Source organism: Myxine glutinosa, chromosome 5 (assembly GCF_964187855.1).
Source record: "Myxine glutinosa chromosome 5, kmMyxGlut1.1, whole genome shotgun sequence".
Taxonomy (NCBI): domain Eukaryota; kingdom Metazoa; phylum Chordata; class Myxini; order Myxiniformes; family Myxinidae; genus Myxine; species Myxine glutinosa.
The window spans coordinates 194,128,840-194,146,813 of record NC_136265.1 but is presented as its reverse complement, the minus strand read 5'-3'; the positions used below and the strand labels follow the sequence as shown (position 1 = coordinate 194,146,813).

General features: G+C 42.2%; 1 protein-coding gene across 3 annotated transcripts in view; it reads right to left on the bottom strand.

The window, feature by feature from the left end:
* The window catches only part of LOC137428285 (spectrin beta chain, non-erythrocytic 1-like), a 261,054-nt gene that overhangs the window by 130,125 nt on the left and 112,955 nt on the right, over positions 1–17,974 (bottom strand). For all 3 annotated transcript variants that reach the window (XM_078779311.1, XM_078779310.1, XM_078779312.1), the window contains one exon: positions 8,960–9,111. In XM_078779311.1, coding sequence (XP_078635437.1) covers positions 8,960–9,111 — 152 coding nt within the window. The remainder of the gene's footprint in view (positions 1–8,959; positions 9,112–17,974) is intronic.

The following is a 17,974-nucleotide window of genomic DNA, read 5'->3' as shown; positions in this document are numbered from 1 at the left end:
ATCGTTTTTTTTGGAGTAAAATAATAATAATAATAATAATCATACATTTGAATACAAATAAATCAAACAATTCCGGAAGTGTCGGAATTTGGTAGTATGGCTTCTTCATCTTCCTGCTCGGCATCACATTTAACTCAGAAACGTGATGAATGCCACATTCACCCCATTCACCCACCAGCATATATATGAACCCCCTTCCTCTCCTTATCTTTGAGATAAACATCAAAGTTAGGTGCTCAAATACACAAAGGAATGGTATTTTACAAAAAACACCTTATGCAACACACGTTGTCATGGAGCAATCAAATCAATTAAATTTTATAAACTGTCACCTTGATGAATTGTCCGCACATGGCAGTGCATCTCTGAGGATGTTCTACTCCAAATGACGATGATAAGCTAGCTATCACATCTGCATTTTGGTTGAGAATGGAAAAGATCACACTGTATCTTACAAAAGGAGCAGGTCAATAGCTAAATTAGCTGCTCAGTGCTACCTGTTTAATTTCCATTACCTTCACTGCCCGAGCAGGTGGTGCAGAGGTATCAAAGCTGCCTTTGAAACCGTCTTGATTCTCGGTCCTATTATAAACTGTCAAGTTGGTGCTCCACAGGCATGGCTGCATTACAAAGTGTGTACTGATGTCTTGGATGGACATCGAGATGGGGACTACGTCCGCTAGTATTAGGTAGTAGATTCTATAGATAATGCGGGATCTTTCAACGAAGAGTCGGTAAGGTAGCGCCGATGCCAGAAATTCCTACCCTAACCTGCAAGGGCCACTGCATCAGTAGCACAACCGCAGTCCTGAGAGAATGGTGTACACCTGTAGGCCAAACTCAGATTTGACTCTCAGTCCAATATGCGTACGCATGAACAAACCAACTTCAGTAGGTGGGAGTGAATATTTATTTTTATTTTAAACGAGCTGGAGTACCTGGCATTGCCCAGGTGAAAAAGAACATTAACAAATTTGAAATGAGGGCAAATATAATTGAAAAGCAATTACATCCAAAGCAGAATCCATCACAAATGTCAAATCATAGTAATTTTAGACATCTTCATGACCTCAGTGTACTATTGCAGTGCCTTGGGATATACAACTTTGCAGTTTTGCCATTTGAAGCTCGGATGAATAGGTTCTTTGGATTTCCCTAACTCTGTCCCATATTTGCTCCCCGATCCCCCAACCCCATGTCCTCACTCTCCCCCTCCCAACAGTAAAACGTCGATCCCCTCCCTCACCAAGGACCCCCCACCACACAACTCAACGCCCCCCCCTTTACTGAAAGTCCTCACCCCCCCCCCCCCCCAAAAAAAAGCCTTAACCTCCCACTCCCAATTGTCACATATTTTCTCTCCCTCCCCAAGCCCTCACCCTCCCGACCCTAACGCATCAATCCCCTTTCCCACCATTAATCAATTGCCTCACCAGCGCAGAAAGTCCAAAACCCCACCCCAAAGCCTCAAGCTCCCTCTCACAACTTTGTCCCATCTTTGCTTCCACCCCCCCCCCCTCCACTCCAACCCCAACATTGTCCTCTCCCCCCCACCTCCCCCCGCCCCCACCCAATAAAAGCAAACGGGCATTCCCACATCGAAACAGCAGAACATTGAATGCTTTCCCATCCTATCATGCCATGACCAACTTCACAGAAACTGTGATCAAAACAACTCTTACAAACAACCATCGAAACAGTCCACCACGGTCACCTGTCCAACTCACAGTACCGTTTGTCAATTTGTCAGGAATGTGGAATTGAACCGTTGTTTCAGTGCACAAAGGCCTACTCAAGCACAATAAATTGTGAGATTATTCACGCCCTCCAGGAAATGCCAGCAGAAGGGAACGAGATCAACGTCTCATCCGATGGATGGCACAATTGATCGATGCAATGCTTTGCCTGTGATGCACCAGGACGGCAGTTTACAGTCGGCTCAGGGTTCAAATCGAGACTATAAAACGGCTAAAATATGCGTACGCGAGCTCTAAACTACCCAGTCAACCCACTGTTTACAATGAAATTCCACCAACATCACAAGTAATCAGCGAAAATCAACATTTTCTTTCATCACACCATCAAATGACTCCGTACAACCATCACTTTTCACTCTCAGTGTTGATGTGGATTGACCAAGTCACTTTTTTTTTCTTTCTTTTTTTTTGTATACTGAATCGAGGCTTGTGAAAGAGCTGATATCTATTTCACAAACAAATCAACCAGACAAACAAAATATATAAAAAGAGGGAGCGGAAGACAAGAGAAGGGGAAGCACACAAACACTTGAGGGCACACAACATTTAAGAGCAGGGAGATGTGTGGGAGGGAGAGGGCTTGGGGGGAGGGGGGTGGCAGAAGTATAAAACACAAGGACACCAAGGACCTTTAGGACAGAAGTTGGTATTTCAAAAAAGTGGAATTGGGGTGAAATTAGCGGGGATAGAAAAGATCAAGGTTTTGGATGGGGGAAGATAAGAGATGGTGGTGAACAGGTTTTAAAGACCTGGAGGGTGGAGTGGGATTGAAGAGAGTGAGGGAGTTTGTTCCAGAGGCGGGAGAAGAGAGGAATGAAGGAGTGAAGGTGAATAGAAAGTCTTGATTTTGGCAGTTTAACCATCAGAGGGTTGCAGGCAGATCTTGTGCGACCTGTAGGAATATTTGGGGGACAGAGCCCAGAGAGAGCTGGGGGGGGGGGGGCAAGGCCAGAGAGGAGTCGGTAGAAGACGGAAAGACCACCAACCTGCCTGCGGTGAGTGAGTGAGAGGCCCTTGGAGTTAGCTGCATGAAATGGCCATTAACTACACATATGTATTGCATGTAATCACTCACTGTTGTCCTTTTGCAGCTTATCATCAATTTGACGATGTAAAGTGTAAACGATGTGGAGATTTTACAATGTTAAATTACACCGAAGCAGTTACTTTAAAATGTGGAACCCAAGCAAAGTTTAGGGTTCTTTTTCAAATAAAGGTGAAACTTTACGTCACTTTAAGGTTACTTCTTCTATAACCGTTAGCACATTGAACAGGTGATGCATTGAAAAGATGCCAGAGGAGGTAATGATGAGAACACAACGCATTTCAAACACGTGAACTATCGAATCAAACTCTTGTGGAAAAGTCCATTGACTTCCTTGAATATCAGAAAGGAAGCCTCTGCTCTATGTATACATTACAACCATGCGGCCAGTTTCAAAAACCTTGCAGCATGACGACCTGTAAAAGTAAGAGTAATGTGTCAAATCTGAAGATGTTACTCACGGGACTTTCAAAGGTTGACACTTGTGGTTTCAAATATACTACACTACAACACTGCACAATGTCAGAGTGTGGTACTGTGTGGAGCAAGGTCTGTTTTGGGTTTTGGGCCACAAGGTCATGACCCTGAGGTTCAGGGCTTTCCTTTAGGCTGTACTTACAGGAAAGGCGGTCAACCCCCCACGACCATCTTTCCACCCTGTGTAATTTGGTGGCTTTTATCAAGATTTTATTTCATAAAAAAATAATAAGGGGTAAAGTGATGCAAAGGATGCATTATCAACTTGTTTATGCAACAGTAGCAGGAAAAGGAAGTCTGTGACATCAAGTGCCGTAAGAACACATCAAAAGTACACTGATCATGTGAAGAATTGTCCCTCACTGCCTCATCAGTGTTACATTACAAGCAAGCTACAGGGACATGAGGTTGCTTCTTGTTGCTGTGAACATCTAAATGTATTCTGCTGTTTCTCAACCACAAAAACTAATACAACAAACAACATCCTTCAATATTTTTCAGATGCAAATCACAGAAGGAATGCATGCGATGTGGGAAAAGGAGGATAGCACACAGGAGGCCCATTCTCCATGTACACTGATGCATGACAGATGTCTCACTTTTTCATAGTGACAAAAGATTAACACATTTAAAAACCATCTGTGTTGCCATTTAATGGGATACATACTTGTTTAACACCAACCAATACAACTAACTACACATTCAGATTGGTTTACCTCCAGAACGAGCATCCTGAATGACTTATCCATTACAACTTACCCCTTAAAACGGAAAGCTTGTCATAACCTACATATATATATATATATATATATATATATATACATATACGTATATATATATATATATATATATATAGTTGCAGTTCTGTGTTTTTGCAATAAAGGTTAATTTTTCCCCCTCATAGTTATTCACACTACAACACGTAGCCTCGCGATAGTTCAGTTATTTCAAAGTAAATGTAAGCATAGCCCTTTTCCTGTGTTAGTTTTGCGTTGAGTAGAATAATGAGAGTTAGGTTTCCTTCCAATGCTTATGCTGAATCTGCGTTGCATTAATTAAATAAGATAGGTCCTTCAATCCCATTCATTTTGCGGCTTGACTCTCTCCAAATTGTGGTACGCACCTCTGCTCGCCCAGCAGCGTTCGCTGCCTGGCTCAAAACGCCATTACGCACGCGGTCAAGCTGGAGAAGAAGGGCGGAGCGCCGGGAGGAGGCATGGCCCCCCTGTCAACTCGTCATCAAAGGTGGAGCCAGCGAGCCCTCGCCAACTAACCAGGGCTGAGGTGAGCTCGCTAGTGGGCGTAGCCCTATGAAGCGCGGCTTAATCTGGACCAGCGTTATATAACCGCGAGTGGGGGACTACTTTTTGGATTGCTTCTCACTACGGACTTCTTGCTGGAGCTGCGCGTAAGACTTCCCCGGGGACTTCTGTTGAACATCGGCACGTCATGAACGTTGAGAAAGAGCAAGCCAAATACCCTCCCCGCTATATGAACCCGGACAAATAAGGTCTGCTCGCGTGCCAACGATATACGAGCAGCGCTGCCTGCCGGGTTTCGCCGCGGAACTGGAGCGTGGATCGGAACCGGAGCATGGACCGGGGTGGAGCGTGGATCGGAGCCGGGGCCCACGTTGTCCATCAGCTTGGACCTTCCTATCCTGCCATCATTACCCCTTACATGTAAGTCTGTTTGTGTCGTCCTGGGGCGTGATAATTTTTTTTTTTTTTTTTTTTTTTTTTTTGTATACAACATCGAGGCTCGTGAAAGAGCGAACATTAATCACACAGAAAGACAAACCGACACATAAAACATATAACATAGGGAGCGGTAGACAAGATGGGGGGAGAGGGGGAAGGACACAAACACAACATTTGAGAGCAGGGACCGAGAGACATGGAGACATCGGGAGATCTGTGGGAGGTAGACGGATTGGGGGGAGGAGGCATGGGAAGGGGGTGGGGGTGGGAGAGGTAGAAAAAACACATGGACACTGCTCGGACTTCCAGGAAAGAAATCGGTATTTCAGAAAAGTGGATCTGGGGTGAATTAACAGGGGTAGAAAAAAATCAAGGTTTTGGATGGGGGAGGATAAGAGATGGTGGTGAACAGCTCCTACTGGGAACAGCCAAAATCCTACTGGGAGAATGTTCTGTGGACATATGAGACCAAATTAGAGCTTTTTGATAAAGCACATCATCTCTATGTTTGCAGAAAACAAAACGAAACCTTCAAAGAAAAGAGCACCTTCCCGACAGTCAAACATGGAGGAGGTACAGTTATGCTTGGGGTTGCTATGCTGCTTCTGTCACTGGGTGCCTTGAATGTGTGCATGGCATCATGAAATCAGGAGATTAACAAGGCATTTTGAAGCACAATGTTCAACCCAGTGTCAGAAAGCTGGGTCTCCATCGAAGTTCATGGGTCTTGCAACAGGACAATGACCCCAAACACACTTCAAAAAGCACCCAGGATTGGTTCAAGACAAAACGCTGGACTGTTCTGAAGTGGCCAGCAATGAGTCCAGATCTAAATCCCATTGAACACCTGTGGGGAGATCTGAAAACAGCAGTTGGGAGAAGGCACCCTTCAAATTTGGGAGAACTGGAGCAGTTTGCACAAGAAGAGTTGGCCAACCTGCCAGTAGAGAGGTGTAGGAAGCTCATTCATGGTTATAGGAAGCACTTGACTGCAGTTATTTTGTCCAAAGGCCGTGCTACCAAATCCTAAGTCTGGGGTGTCAAAAATTTTGTCAATGCCATTTCTTTTTCTTTTCTGATTTGAAAGGATATATTAAGATCTGAATCAAAAAGAAAGGTTCTGTAATATTAACCGTGAAATAAAGAATTGTGGAGACCAAATACTTTTGTCAATTTCAACTTGTTTTTCAAGAAAATTGTGAGTTATTTGAAAAAAGTGTAAAGAGGCATGTCTGGGGGAAATATATACTCGTATATTGTTACATGTCACCCCCTTCTTTGATGTGTAAATTTGTGCGTACATGTTTTATAAAGGTAAAGTGCCATGTCAGTATATCTGCTGTACCTACATGTGTGAGTGCAGGGAATTATTTATTTCTGACCACATATTGTTGTGGGGGATGGTTTCCCCTACCTCCTCTCTCCTTATTTTCCAATCACAAATTCTTCCAATTTCTTTCCTATTGTAGACACACCGCCCCAAGGATTAAACAGCATCGGGTCGGGAATCGGTGTGGGTACGCTGGCTTATGCCCGAGCAACACGAACCCATCCCCCAACCCCTCGCCACAGCTTTTAGACCATAAGAGTGACAGTTCTGTTGGCAGTTGAGCACATGTGGGAACAGTCGATGACCCATTCCTTTGAAGAATGGATCTAGAGTGAACTAGGATGTGTGAGGGGCATACGGTTTCTGTGAATATACCCAGATCGACTGCCCTCCACTTCGTTAGAGCAGATGCAGTCGCCATCGAACACAAGACCCACCTCGTCGCTTTTCCCGCTACCTCAAAATGTATTTATCCACCCCAGCGAGGTTTTTTTTTTTTCAATAAATTGGCCTTCCTGTAGCCCCCTTCCTCAACCACTGTTCGTGCCAGCCTACAGCCATAGCGGGGATGGGGAGTGGGGGAGGCAATGTTACATAAAACATATAATAACCACCTTTAGAGGCCATTTTTCCCCGCAAAGCGGGGGTTGGCCTTTTCGGGCACAGTGGTTGTTGTTGTTCTTTGGTCCCTTTTTTGAAGCAATGTTTTACGGCCGGATGCCCTTCCTGACGCCAACCCTTTTTGCCGCCTTTAACGACAAACAGGGAATTACCAGTGAACTGGTACTCAATGTTACATGATTAGGTACTGGTACTCAAAGTGGGGGAGGCAATGTTACATGATTGTTGATAATCAATAAGCACGTGTTTTGCGTCCATCCTCCATTGTATCTTGTGATCAGTCGTATGGTGTGTCACGGCCTGTCGGATTACGTCTTGTATCAAGCAGTAGCATCGATGATAATAAAATATGTAAATGAATTGTCATCATCATGGTAAAAAAAGTTTTTTTTTGGTTTTTTTTTGTATACTGAATCGAGGCTCGTGAAAGAGCTAACATTTATTTCACAAACAAATCAACCAGACAAACAAAATATATAAAAAGAGGGAGCGGAAGACAAGATGGGGAGAGAAGGGGAAGCACACAAACACAACATTTGAGAGCAGGGAGAAGTGTGGGAGGGAGAGGGCTTGGGGGGAGGAGGTGTGGGAAGGGGGGGGGGGGAGGAGGGAGAGGTATAAAACACAAGGAGACCAAGGACTTCCAGGACAGAAGTTGGTATTTCAAAAAAGTGTCGGATTTTGGGTGAAATTAGCGGGGGTATTGCAGTCTGGGGTTGCCACCTTTGTTTGCCATTGGCTTTAAACCTTTTAGAGTGACAGTTGGAAATAGGTGAGATGATTAGTGACATCAGTGTTTGCACCCTCAATGCTCAATTTGCCCAACCGCTATTCGGCAATTCTGGGAGTGTATCCCAGAGAGTGTACATGTCACGTAACAATCACATATTGTGTACATGTCACGTAACAATCATGTACCCGTTACAATATTTTAAAGACGATATTTTTCTTTTTTCTTTTTGTTTTCCTGAAAAAGAAAATGGTTGGCTACATGTCACATCCCATCCCCAACCCACCCTCCTCCCTCCCCACACCCCCCCACCCCCACCCCATGATATATTTCCAAAGACGTGTCGTGCACTGAAAATACAGTGTGAAAGAAAAGGTTAAACATTCTTATTTGAGTGACAATAACAACGTATGGATGAAGTAATTTTTACAATCACAATGTGTGGTTAAAATGAAAGAAGCACAAAGGGTCTTTCTAGCTGTCCTGTTCATTAAAGATCAGCAAACATTGCATTGGAGGAAGAGAGACACATTTCCCTGCAAGATCTTTAATAAATAACCACCTTTAGAGGCCATTTTTCCCCGCAAAGCGGGGGTTGGCCTTTTTCGGGAACCGTGGTTGTTGTTGTTGTTTGGTCCCCTTTTTGAAGCAATGTTTTACGGCCGGATGCCCTTCCTGACGCCAACCCTTTTTGCCGCCTTTAACGACAAACAGGGAATTACCAGTGAACCGGTACTCAAATTAGCCGACCTCGGAAGGATGACAGGCTGAGTCAACCCCCCTGGCGTTAATTCAGCGATCGACCGGGATTCGAACCTCGGATCCTAGGATCCTAAGCCGGCACCCTAGCCGCTAGCCCAACACCAAGGCCCTGCAAGATCTTAAAAACAGCAAATTCTTGTTCATTCGTCATCAGGAGCTCACATCGATGAGAAGATTGCATTTGACTATTGATAAAGCTCACTCATTAGATAACGAGAGCAATTCCACTTTTCCTGGGATTTCACATTCAACTTTGCTAATTAACCTCAACTTGAAACAGAATGCGGCTGTTTTAAGTACAAAAAAAACAAATCAAGGAATTTGAGCAAATGCATTTTGGAATACGGGGGTAATGGATTAACTGACGAGTACAATATGGGAATATAGTACAATACGGTGTATAATATGGGACAAAAAAAAAAAAAAAACCCCGACGAAAAGTCTGATGCCCTCAAGTCTGACACGTGCAACGCTAAACCACAGAGCGTTGAAAGTTCCCATCTGAATAGAAAATGAACATAATAGCACAGGCCTTACCAGTGCTTCTCCACAAAGGACTTCCAGTAGTTTGATGAGCATTCGGCCATCTCGCAAGTCCATGTATAGGTCTGAGATGCGGCAGGTCACACGTTGAAGGTGCGAATTCACCCACTTGGTAAACGTTTTCTTCTGAACCTCTTCCCGCTCATCTGCACAATCATTTGACATCATCATTCTTTGTTTGCGTAACATGTTGCAAAGAACAACTCCTAAGGTTTGAGACAAACGAACTTCCTCATTAAAATAGCAATGGCTATTACGACAGACCTGACTCGAGACTACACACCACATCTGAACTACACCAAGAGGATTCGGCTATCTCGAAATTGCATTACAGAGGATTTACTTTTAATAAAGAAGTCTGCTCGAACATCAATATTGAATCCACCTTAGAAATATACCCAATAACCATTCTTACCATGCTGTCAGGTGCATAGTGCGGCCGAGGCAATTTCATTGGTTAGAGGGCACAATCCTGGAGGGGTCACATGGAGGTACATTTTGGTACATTTTTGGAGGGGTCATTGTAGGTGGGGTACCTGGGTCCCTGGAGGGGTCTCCGAGGCAGGATACTTGAAAGGTACATTTTTCCCGGTAAGCTGGTACTCATTTTGCTGACCTCGGAAGGATGATAGGCTGAGTCAACCCACCTGGTGTTAATTATGGCACGACAGGGGCTTGAACTGAGGACCTTAATACCTGAAGCCAGCCACGGTTAACCAAACAAAACAAAGTCCATATTTTCAAGTTCAACTTACCATGTTTAGACATATACTAGTAGTAAAGAACCAGAGAGAGCCTTCAGTATGAATTGTAACAACCCTCTAAATCAATGGGCTTTTATTTAATTTCATACGAAGTTCAAATTCAATATCAGTTTTGGTTGAGAGTAAAAAAAATTTTTTAAAGTCCACAGGGAATCAAAACTCTGACATGTGCAACAGCAACAAGTCATCAAAAAATTAATTGCATGACCTGGGTGACACCTGGGTGGTGTATCATATCACTATATTCATCTATGTGCAAATAGAAACAAATAAACTAACACACACACATCCTCCGAATCTTTCACCCCATGTGCACATTTACATATCACTGCACACTTTTCATATCCATGAAAATGCACTTATTTAATACAGTAGAAAGTAGAACGGCACTCGGTAGAGTGCATACCGCTGCCAGGCTGAGCAGTTTACATTATCCCACTGATAAACCTCGTCACACACCCAACTCATCCATTAAGTTTCCTCCGAATCCATCCATAACTCAGATATCGTGTCATATCGTTTTTAGCTCTATGACTGGCGAAGAATCACTTAAAATTCTTGGATCCAGAATCGGATCTTTACCAAAATTCTAATTATTTCGTCCAGATCACATACCCAACCTGTCCATCACATTTCAACCGAATCCATCCACAGTCTTTTGAGATATCCTGTTCACAGACAGACAGACAAACATGTGCAGACAGATGCAAACAGACAGACAGGGGTGAATAAAAGCTTCTTCATTTATCTTTAAAGCATCAGATATCATCATTTATAACACCGAGTCAATGGCCGATCAATAAACAATTGTTCGAATTGGAATCCCTTTGTAACCCGGGGACACCCTGTACTATATTTAGTATAAAACTTACTTTTCACACGATCAGACAAGCATGAAATGCTTCCTTTTATATCCCTCGACAAATTGATTCGAGATGGGATTTAAAATGTATCCATTCACAGCCACTCAACGTCAATCCGTCAATCGTGGGCACAGCACTAATACGGCACAGTATCCACTTCATGTGTGCACAACGCACTATGGTGTCAGTATTTAAGGGAGCATTACACTGAACACAGTAAAAACAACACAAAATCACAGTAATGCACTTTTTGATAAAATGTCTTGATTGAAAATATGCAAAACTATATATGTACATGTTGCTTGATATATGAACATTACATTGGTATACATTACATAGCATTATATTATGCATGGTTACCATGGTAACCAGATGCATACAAATGACGAATTACCACTTTTCAGCTTATATCTTCTCTATGACAAGTCCATTTACGTTCAAACTTGGTACATCTATCTATAATTCCAGTAATCTCTGTGTGTATGTGTGTGTGTCTGTGTGTGTGTGTGTGTTTGTCTGTGACCGCTGTTTCTCGACAACCACGGGTCCGATATACTTGAAACTTGCCAGGTATATTGCTGGGGACCCGAGGATGTGCCTTTTCAAGGTTTGAAATTAATCGGACAAGTGGTTCCCAAGGTATGGTCACCGTACTCGCAAGCCGTTCGCTTTGGCTTTGCGAATGGACCAAACCATTTCATGTAAATAGAGGGGGGGGGGGGTTCTACCGTACTCGCAAGCCGTTCGCTTTGGCTTTGCGAATGGACCAAACCATTTCATGTAAATAGAGGGGGGGGGGGGGGTTCTGTGGTCGTTACTGCCACGTGGTTTCAAAGTTTTTTTTTGTTGTTGTTGTTTGCACGCATGTTTTTTTGCACCCACGTACGGGCACGCCCTAGTATATACAATACTAGGAAACAAACATTTTAATTGATGCATTTGTATAATTGGCATTTCGTGTTGCCATGGCAACCATTAATCGTCCAATGAGAATTGACATCCTTTAAATTAAAAACCCAAGGTCATAATACAATAAAACTCTATTAATATCTTTGTTGGGTCATTATCAATATCTGTGCCAAATTTGAAGTGAAAAGAATTAAGAATTCCAAAGTTATAGGGGAAAATGTAAACTAATATTATGTAAACACACATTTGCTGTAAGTGGCCATTGAAATCAGGATTCCGTTTCCTATACATTGAAATTACAATTGCGTACAATGTTTGTCCATTATTTCATGAATCTGGAGTTCACTTTGCAAGTTGTTTCAAATTTGCAAGTTTGCAACTTTGCAAATAATGCCCCCTTAACACTCTATAATCAGCATCGGTATTTTTAAGTGGTGAAGCTGCTTCGATATTTGGCTATGTCCTTCCTTCCATCCGTACAAAATGAAGAAGAGGAACCTTTCTAACCACCGTGTTTAATTCTAAAGGGTTCTAAAGTGTAATTCTAGGGGGTTCGAAAGGGTAATTCTGAAGGATTATAAAGGATAATTCTAATAGGTTCTAAAGGTAATTCTAAAGGGTAATTTTAAAGGTAATGCCAAAGGTGATTCAAAGGAGTTCTAAAGGGTAATTTTTAAGGGTACCAAAGGGTAATTCTAAAGGGTTTTGTTCGTTTCTAGGCTTTGCCTATTTAATATTAAAAATTCCACACTGAACCACTTCCTTCTGACGCAGGTGTGATTTCTTTTTTAATCGGTTATTGTCAAATTTTCTAATCGGCCCAGCACTAATATATATATATAGTCACGTGAAAAAGTAAGTACACCCCATATAAAGTTTTGACTTTTTCAACATATTTCAACATACAGCTATTTGATCTTTATTTCAACAATCTTGATAGATAAAGGTGATATAATATAACAAATATCATGAAACATTTACATTTTGTAGTCCATTGTATAATTTAAATAAACATAAATGCAAATTTCGCATGTGCAAAAAGTAAGTACACCCTTGGCTCTAATAGGTGGTATTGCCTGTGGTGGTGGTATTTCTTTGGCAGAAACAACCTCAAGTAGCCGTTTCTTATAACTGTCTACCATTCTCTGACATCGACTGGGAGAAATTTTTTCCCACTCCTCCATGCAGAATTCTTTCAGCTGTGCGATGTTTGAGGGGTTTCTTGCATACACAGCTCGTTTCAAATCCCCCCACAACATCTCGATGGGATTTAGATCCAGGCTTTGACTTGGCCATTCCAGAACCCTCCATTTCCTTCTTTTCAGCCATTCCTTGGTGGATTCACTGGTATGTTTAGGGTCATTGTCATGTTGCAAGGTCCACCTTCGGTTGAGCTACAACTTTCCGACAGATGGCCTCACATTATCCTCAAGCACCCTCTGGAACAATGAAGAATTCATCGTGGATTCTATGATGGTGAGCTGCGCAGGCCCTGATGCAGCAAAGCTGCCCCAAACCATAATATTTCCACCACCATACTTTACAGTTGGTATCAGGCTCTTGTGGTCAAATGCTGTCTTTGGTTTTTGCCAAACATGTCTTCTGGTACTGTGGCCAAATAGCTCTACCTTTGACTCATCTGTCCAGAGCACATTGTTCCAGAAGTGCTGGTCTTTGCCGAAGGTGTTCATTGGCAAACTTTAGTCTTGCCCTGATGTACTTTCTGGACAGCAAAGGTTTCCTCCTGGCACACCTCCCATGTAGATCAAATTTGTCCAGCCTCTTTCTAATGGTAGACTCGTGCACTTTGACATCAACAGTGGCAAGAGCTACCTGCAGGTCCCGTGATGACATTCTGGGGTTCTTAGAGACTTATTTCAGCATCTTGCGGTCTACTCTCCGGCTGAACATGCTGGGGCTGCCTGGCCTGAACAAGTTGGCAGTTGTTTGGAATCTTCTCCACTTGTAGATGATCTTCTGGACAGTCGAATGATTGATTTCAAATTGTTTGGAGATCTTTTTTAATCCCTTCCCAGACTCGTAGGCATCTATAACCTTCTTTCTGAAGGCCTCAGAGAGCTCTTTTGATCTTGGCATGGTGACGCCGCACACTTCAACAACAAAGAGGAAACCAAACTAAATGTCCGAGGTTTAAATAAGACAGGTTCCTCCAAGATCCTCTCTAACGATGTTGTAATCATTTGCACCTGATTCTAATTTTAGGTATTTGAAGTAGTGATAAATGTAGGGGTGTACTTACTTTTTCCACATGCGAAATTTGCATTTATGTTTATTTAAATTATACAATGGACTACAAAATGTAAATGTTTCATGATATTTGTTATATTATATCACCTTTATCTCTCAATATTGTTGAAATGAAGATCAAATAGCTGTATGTTGAAATATGTTGAAAAAGTCAGAGCTAAAATTTTTTTTAGCTCTTTCACGAGCCTCGATTCAGTATACAAAAAAAAAAAAAAAAAAAAAAAAAAAAAAAAGTCAAAACTTTACATGAGGTGTACTTACTTTTTCACGTGACTGTACACTGTACAGTGTACATATATACACATAAATGCATATACACACACACACACACACACACACACACACACACACACACACACACACACACACACACACACACACACACACACACACACACACACACACACACACACACACACACACACACACACACACACACACACAATATGTATGCACATTTAATTTGCAAACTGTGAAATCCAAATCCATCTGCCATAAAAAATAAATTTGCCAAAATCTGTTTAAGGGATAATTTCATTTTACGCTTATAAAGTTTCATGCAAGGTGAATTGCTCATGTACAAATGAATTAGGCCGTTGACCTTATTCACCTAAATTAGGTAGCAAAAGGATCTTTCAATAGCCTCGAATATTTACTAAGTAAGCAGATCGTACATTCACCTCAATTCAACAACAAGCATGAATGAAAAATATGAATGATCGTTTTAAGGCCATTTTCCCCGCGAGAGCGGGGGTTGGCCCTTGCAGGCCCCATGACAATCATGGTTCCCTGTTTGAGGCAATGTTTTTATGGCCGGATGCCCTTTCTGACGCCAACGCTTAGTCACCTCTTACGATGCCGCAGGGATACGGTGTACCTATTCTAAACCAGGGTACACACCAGGATCATTCATCCCAGCAAGCTGGTATTCAATTTGCCGACCTCGGAAGGATGAGCAGGCCGAGTCAACCCCCCTGGCGTTAATTCAGCGAGGGATTCGAACCCAGGATCCTAGGATCCCAAGCCGGCACCCAAACCGCTCAGCCAACACCAGGCTAATTCAACAACAAGCATATTGAAGGTATTTTGTTGATTTTCTTCATGCCGTTTCCCTTAAAATGTTTTTTTTCACTCAGAGACGTTTTCAGGTTTTGCATTGAGTCACAAGTTCCAAGGAAGGTTTTCGCATATTTTTGCATGTTCGTGCTGGCACACTGTCAGTGACCAAAATTATTCTCTCAATGGGAAGGCAGCGTAACCTTTTTGGCATGAAGTAAATCAAAAGGCGATTTCTGGGTTTCTTTAAGCTACTAATTCCCCAGCTATTTATGAATCACTTGGATTAAAAAGATCCCAGCCAACTGGAAGGGAAATTAAACAAAATAAGACAACTCCAAGTTTGATGGTCAAAAAAATCAGATGCCACAAGTAAAAAAAAAAGTATGGCAAAAAAAAAAACGAGTTTGGCCAAACGTTAAAAAAAACCAAGTGGGTAGAAAACAAAAACCCAGGGGTATACAGTAGTTTATATTGGACAGTCTAGCTGTGTGTTGCACACAAAATTCTAAATAAATTTAGTAATTTTCTGATCTTTTTTCAAGATTCACCAGCCTCCACTCCTTCCCACCCTGCCCCCTTCCCGCTCAGCACGAGATGGAGATCTGTGTGTGTGTGTGTGTGTGTGTGTGTGTGTGTGTGTGTGTGTGTGTGTGTGTGTGTGTGAGTTGCTGATTGTTATCTCCATCATTTGGGTTTTAGAAGGTGGAACAGAGTCCTCCCAGGACTCAAAGTATCCACTCCTGCCACAACCTGCTAAGTTGTGAAGTTTTGGTGTCCTCAGTTTTGTTCCAAGAGCTCTTTTCAGCATCATCATTGAACCCCATACAGCCTCCAACTGTATTTCGTTTGTGGTAATGTTCCCAGGGATGGTTTGTGGGATCTTTGTGATTGTGGTGAAATATGATAAATATGATGCAATGTCTCGAGCTGGAATAGAAGGTTCGGTCGGAGGGCCGACCTTGAGGGAGCTTATATAAGACCGGACTGCTCGGCGCTCAATCTCGTGGCAATTCTGTTACCTTAGTGCCAAGAGACTAACGGGATTAACAAGTACGTAATTACTTGCTTGGGGGTGGGGGGGTGGGGGGGGCTTGGAGGAGATGTTCGTTTTGATTGCTATCTTTGTAGTGCTAATGATTGTGCTTTATTTTGTGTTGTAGGATGAGTGGAGATATAGTTAAATAAAACCTCATTACTTGAAAGAGGTCTGAATTTTGATTTACAACAGTGAGGTTCTTCTTTATCATTCCCTTTGCCCCAAATATCATTGGGACACATTTGGTGCACTTCAGCTTCCAGGGTCGTTTCACATCATTCTTGAGGTCTTGGTATTTGGTCATTTTCTTGATTTCTGCAGTATTTAGAGCAAATCGCTGGGTACTGAAACTTCAATTAGCAATGCCTTATTTTCCTTTTTTGAATCTGAGTACTATGTCCGGTTGCAGTGCTTTGTTTTCTATGTTCATGCTGGATGGGATCATCAGGTCATATGTGAGCATTATGCCCTTATTTTCAATTATTGCTTTTGGTTCATGTTTCCATGAGTTTTGTGGAACTGGGATATCGCAATTTCTGCAGATGTGCCAGTAGATTACTCTACATACCTTGTTGTGCCTTTTGATGTACAGCTGTTCTGACATGAGTTTTTTAAAATCCCAATAGGAGGTGACTCGTGCTTTCTGTTTCTACCTTGCAGAACCTACACTTGTCCGATTGACTCAGTCCTGACATCTTCTTAAAGCCATTTTCTTTTATTACAAGTCAGGAGACGACGATGGTTCACGAGCGAGCGGTATTCAATGACAAAGGACGGACTATCAAGTCGATCGTCACGATCGTCACGATCATCAATGATTGATGCATCAAATCGGGACCATAATCAGTTATGAGGTTAGTTAGCTACACAATACAGAAAATTCGGTTCGATTCCGACAACTTTGAAAATTTGACCTTTGTGACCTTCAAAGGTCAAAGGTCGAAGATTCTGAAATTTGTTGGAAAACTTATATTTCATGATGTATGTGATAATATAAGATCATGAACGACATTTCACCCTATCAGGAAGCGAACAATGTCATAAAACCATCAAAAATAGACTTTTCTAAATTTCGTGACCTTGTGACCTTGACCTTGGGGCGAAAATGAAAAATCAAGCTCCATGGGGCTAGACACATGACATTGGCCTAACCAAATACCGAAACCCCTGTCAGATTCCACCAACTTCCTCGGAGAAGATGTAGCTTGAACTCGATTAACCCCTAAAAAGACATCTTTTTCGGGCGTGGCTGCGCCCACAATGGGCGCAATACGCCCAATCTACGCAAGACACAACTAGATCATGATATCAACCTCCCACCCAAGTTTCATCAAGATCGGATGATATCATCGGGTAGTTATGCTGTGGACAGACAGACAGACAGACGCACACCCATGACGAATATAGTGGTCACTTGATAACTCGTGAACCAATTAAGGACAATACACGAATGGTTTTAAGGTTAGTGGTGTTTGTGTGTGTATGTGTGTATGTGTGTGTGTGTGTGTGTGTGTGTGTGTGTGTGTGTGTGTGTGTGTGTGTGTGTGTGTGTGTGTGTGTGTGTGTGTGTGTGTCCAGGCCATAACGTTTTACATTTGAGAATATGGAGAACGCACATGAATAGAATGTATCATTTTCTTCAGGTTTAGCTCGAGTACAAAGCGGACGCGGATGGGCTTTGCAAATCGAGATGCTTTCTAGTTTTATGTGTATTCAATTATGATATACCCTATCCATTACTCATCTTGTTTACATAAGCAAAAATAAATTATTGCAAGATGTAAATTTTAGGCTCCAACAAATGGAGGGATCCAAAGTAAAAGCTGCAAAATCTCGAGGTTCACTTAAACCAATGACAAACCTATTTACTAAATGATCCGTAACACACATTTCATATGTAAAACTTGTTTGAGATAAACATTTGTCCCATCTCTTAACATCGATCTCAGCTCATAGAGGAGCTTGCTCATAAATCAGGGGAAGGCCAAGGATATTACGAGACAACAATGTATTGTGAGGTGAATCATTATAAAATCCACAAGGACCTGATACTCTAGGTCCCCCGCCTTTTGGGTGGTATAAGGAATAGATCTGTGTAATATTAAAGCTA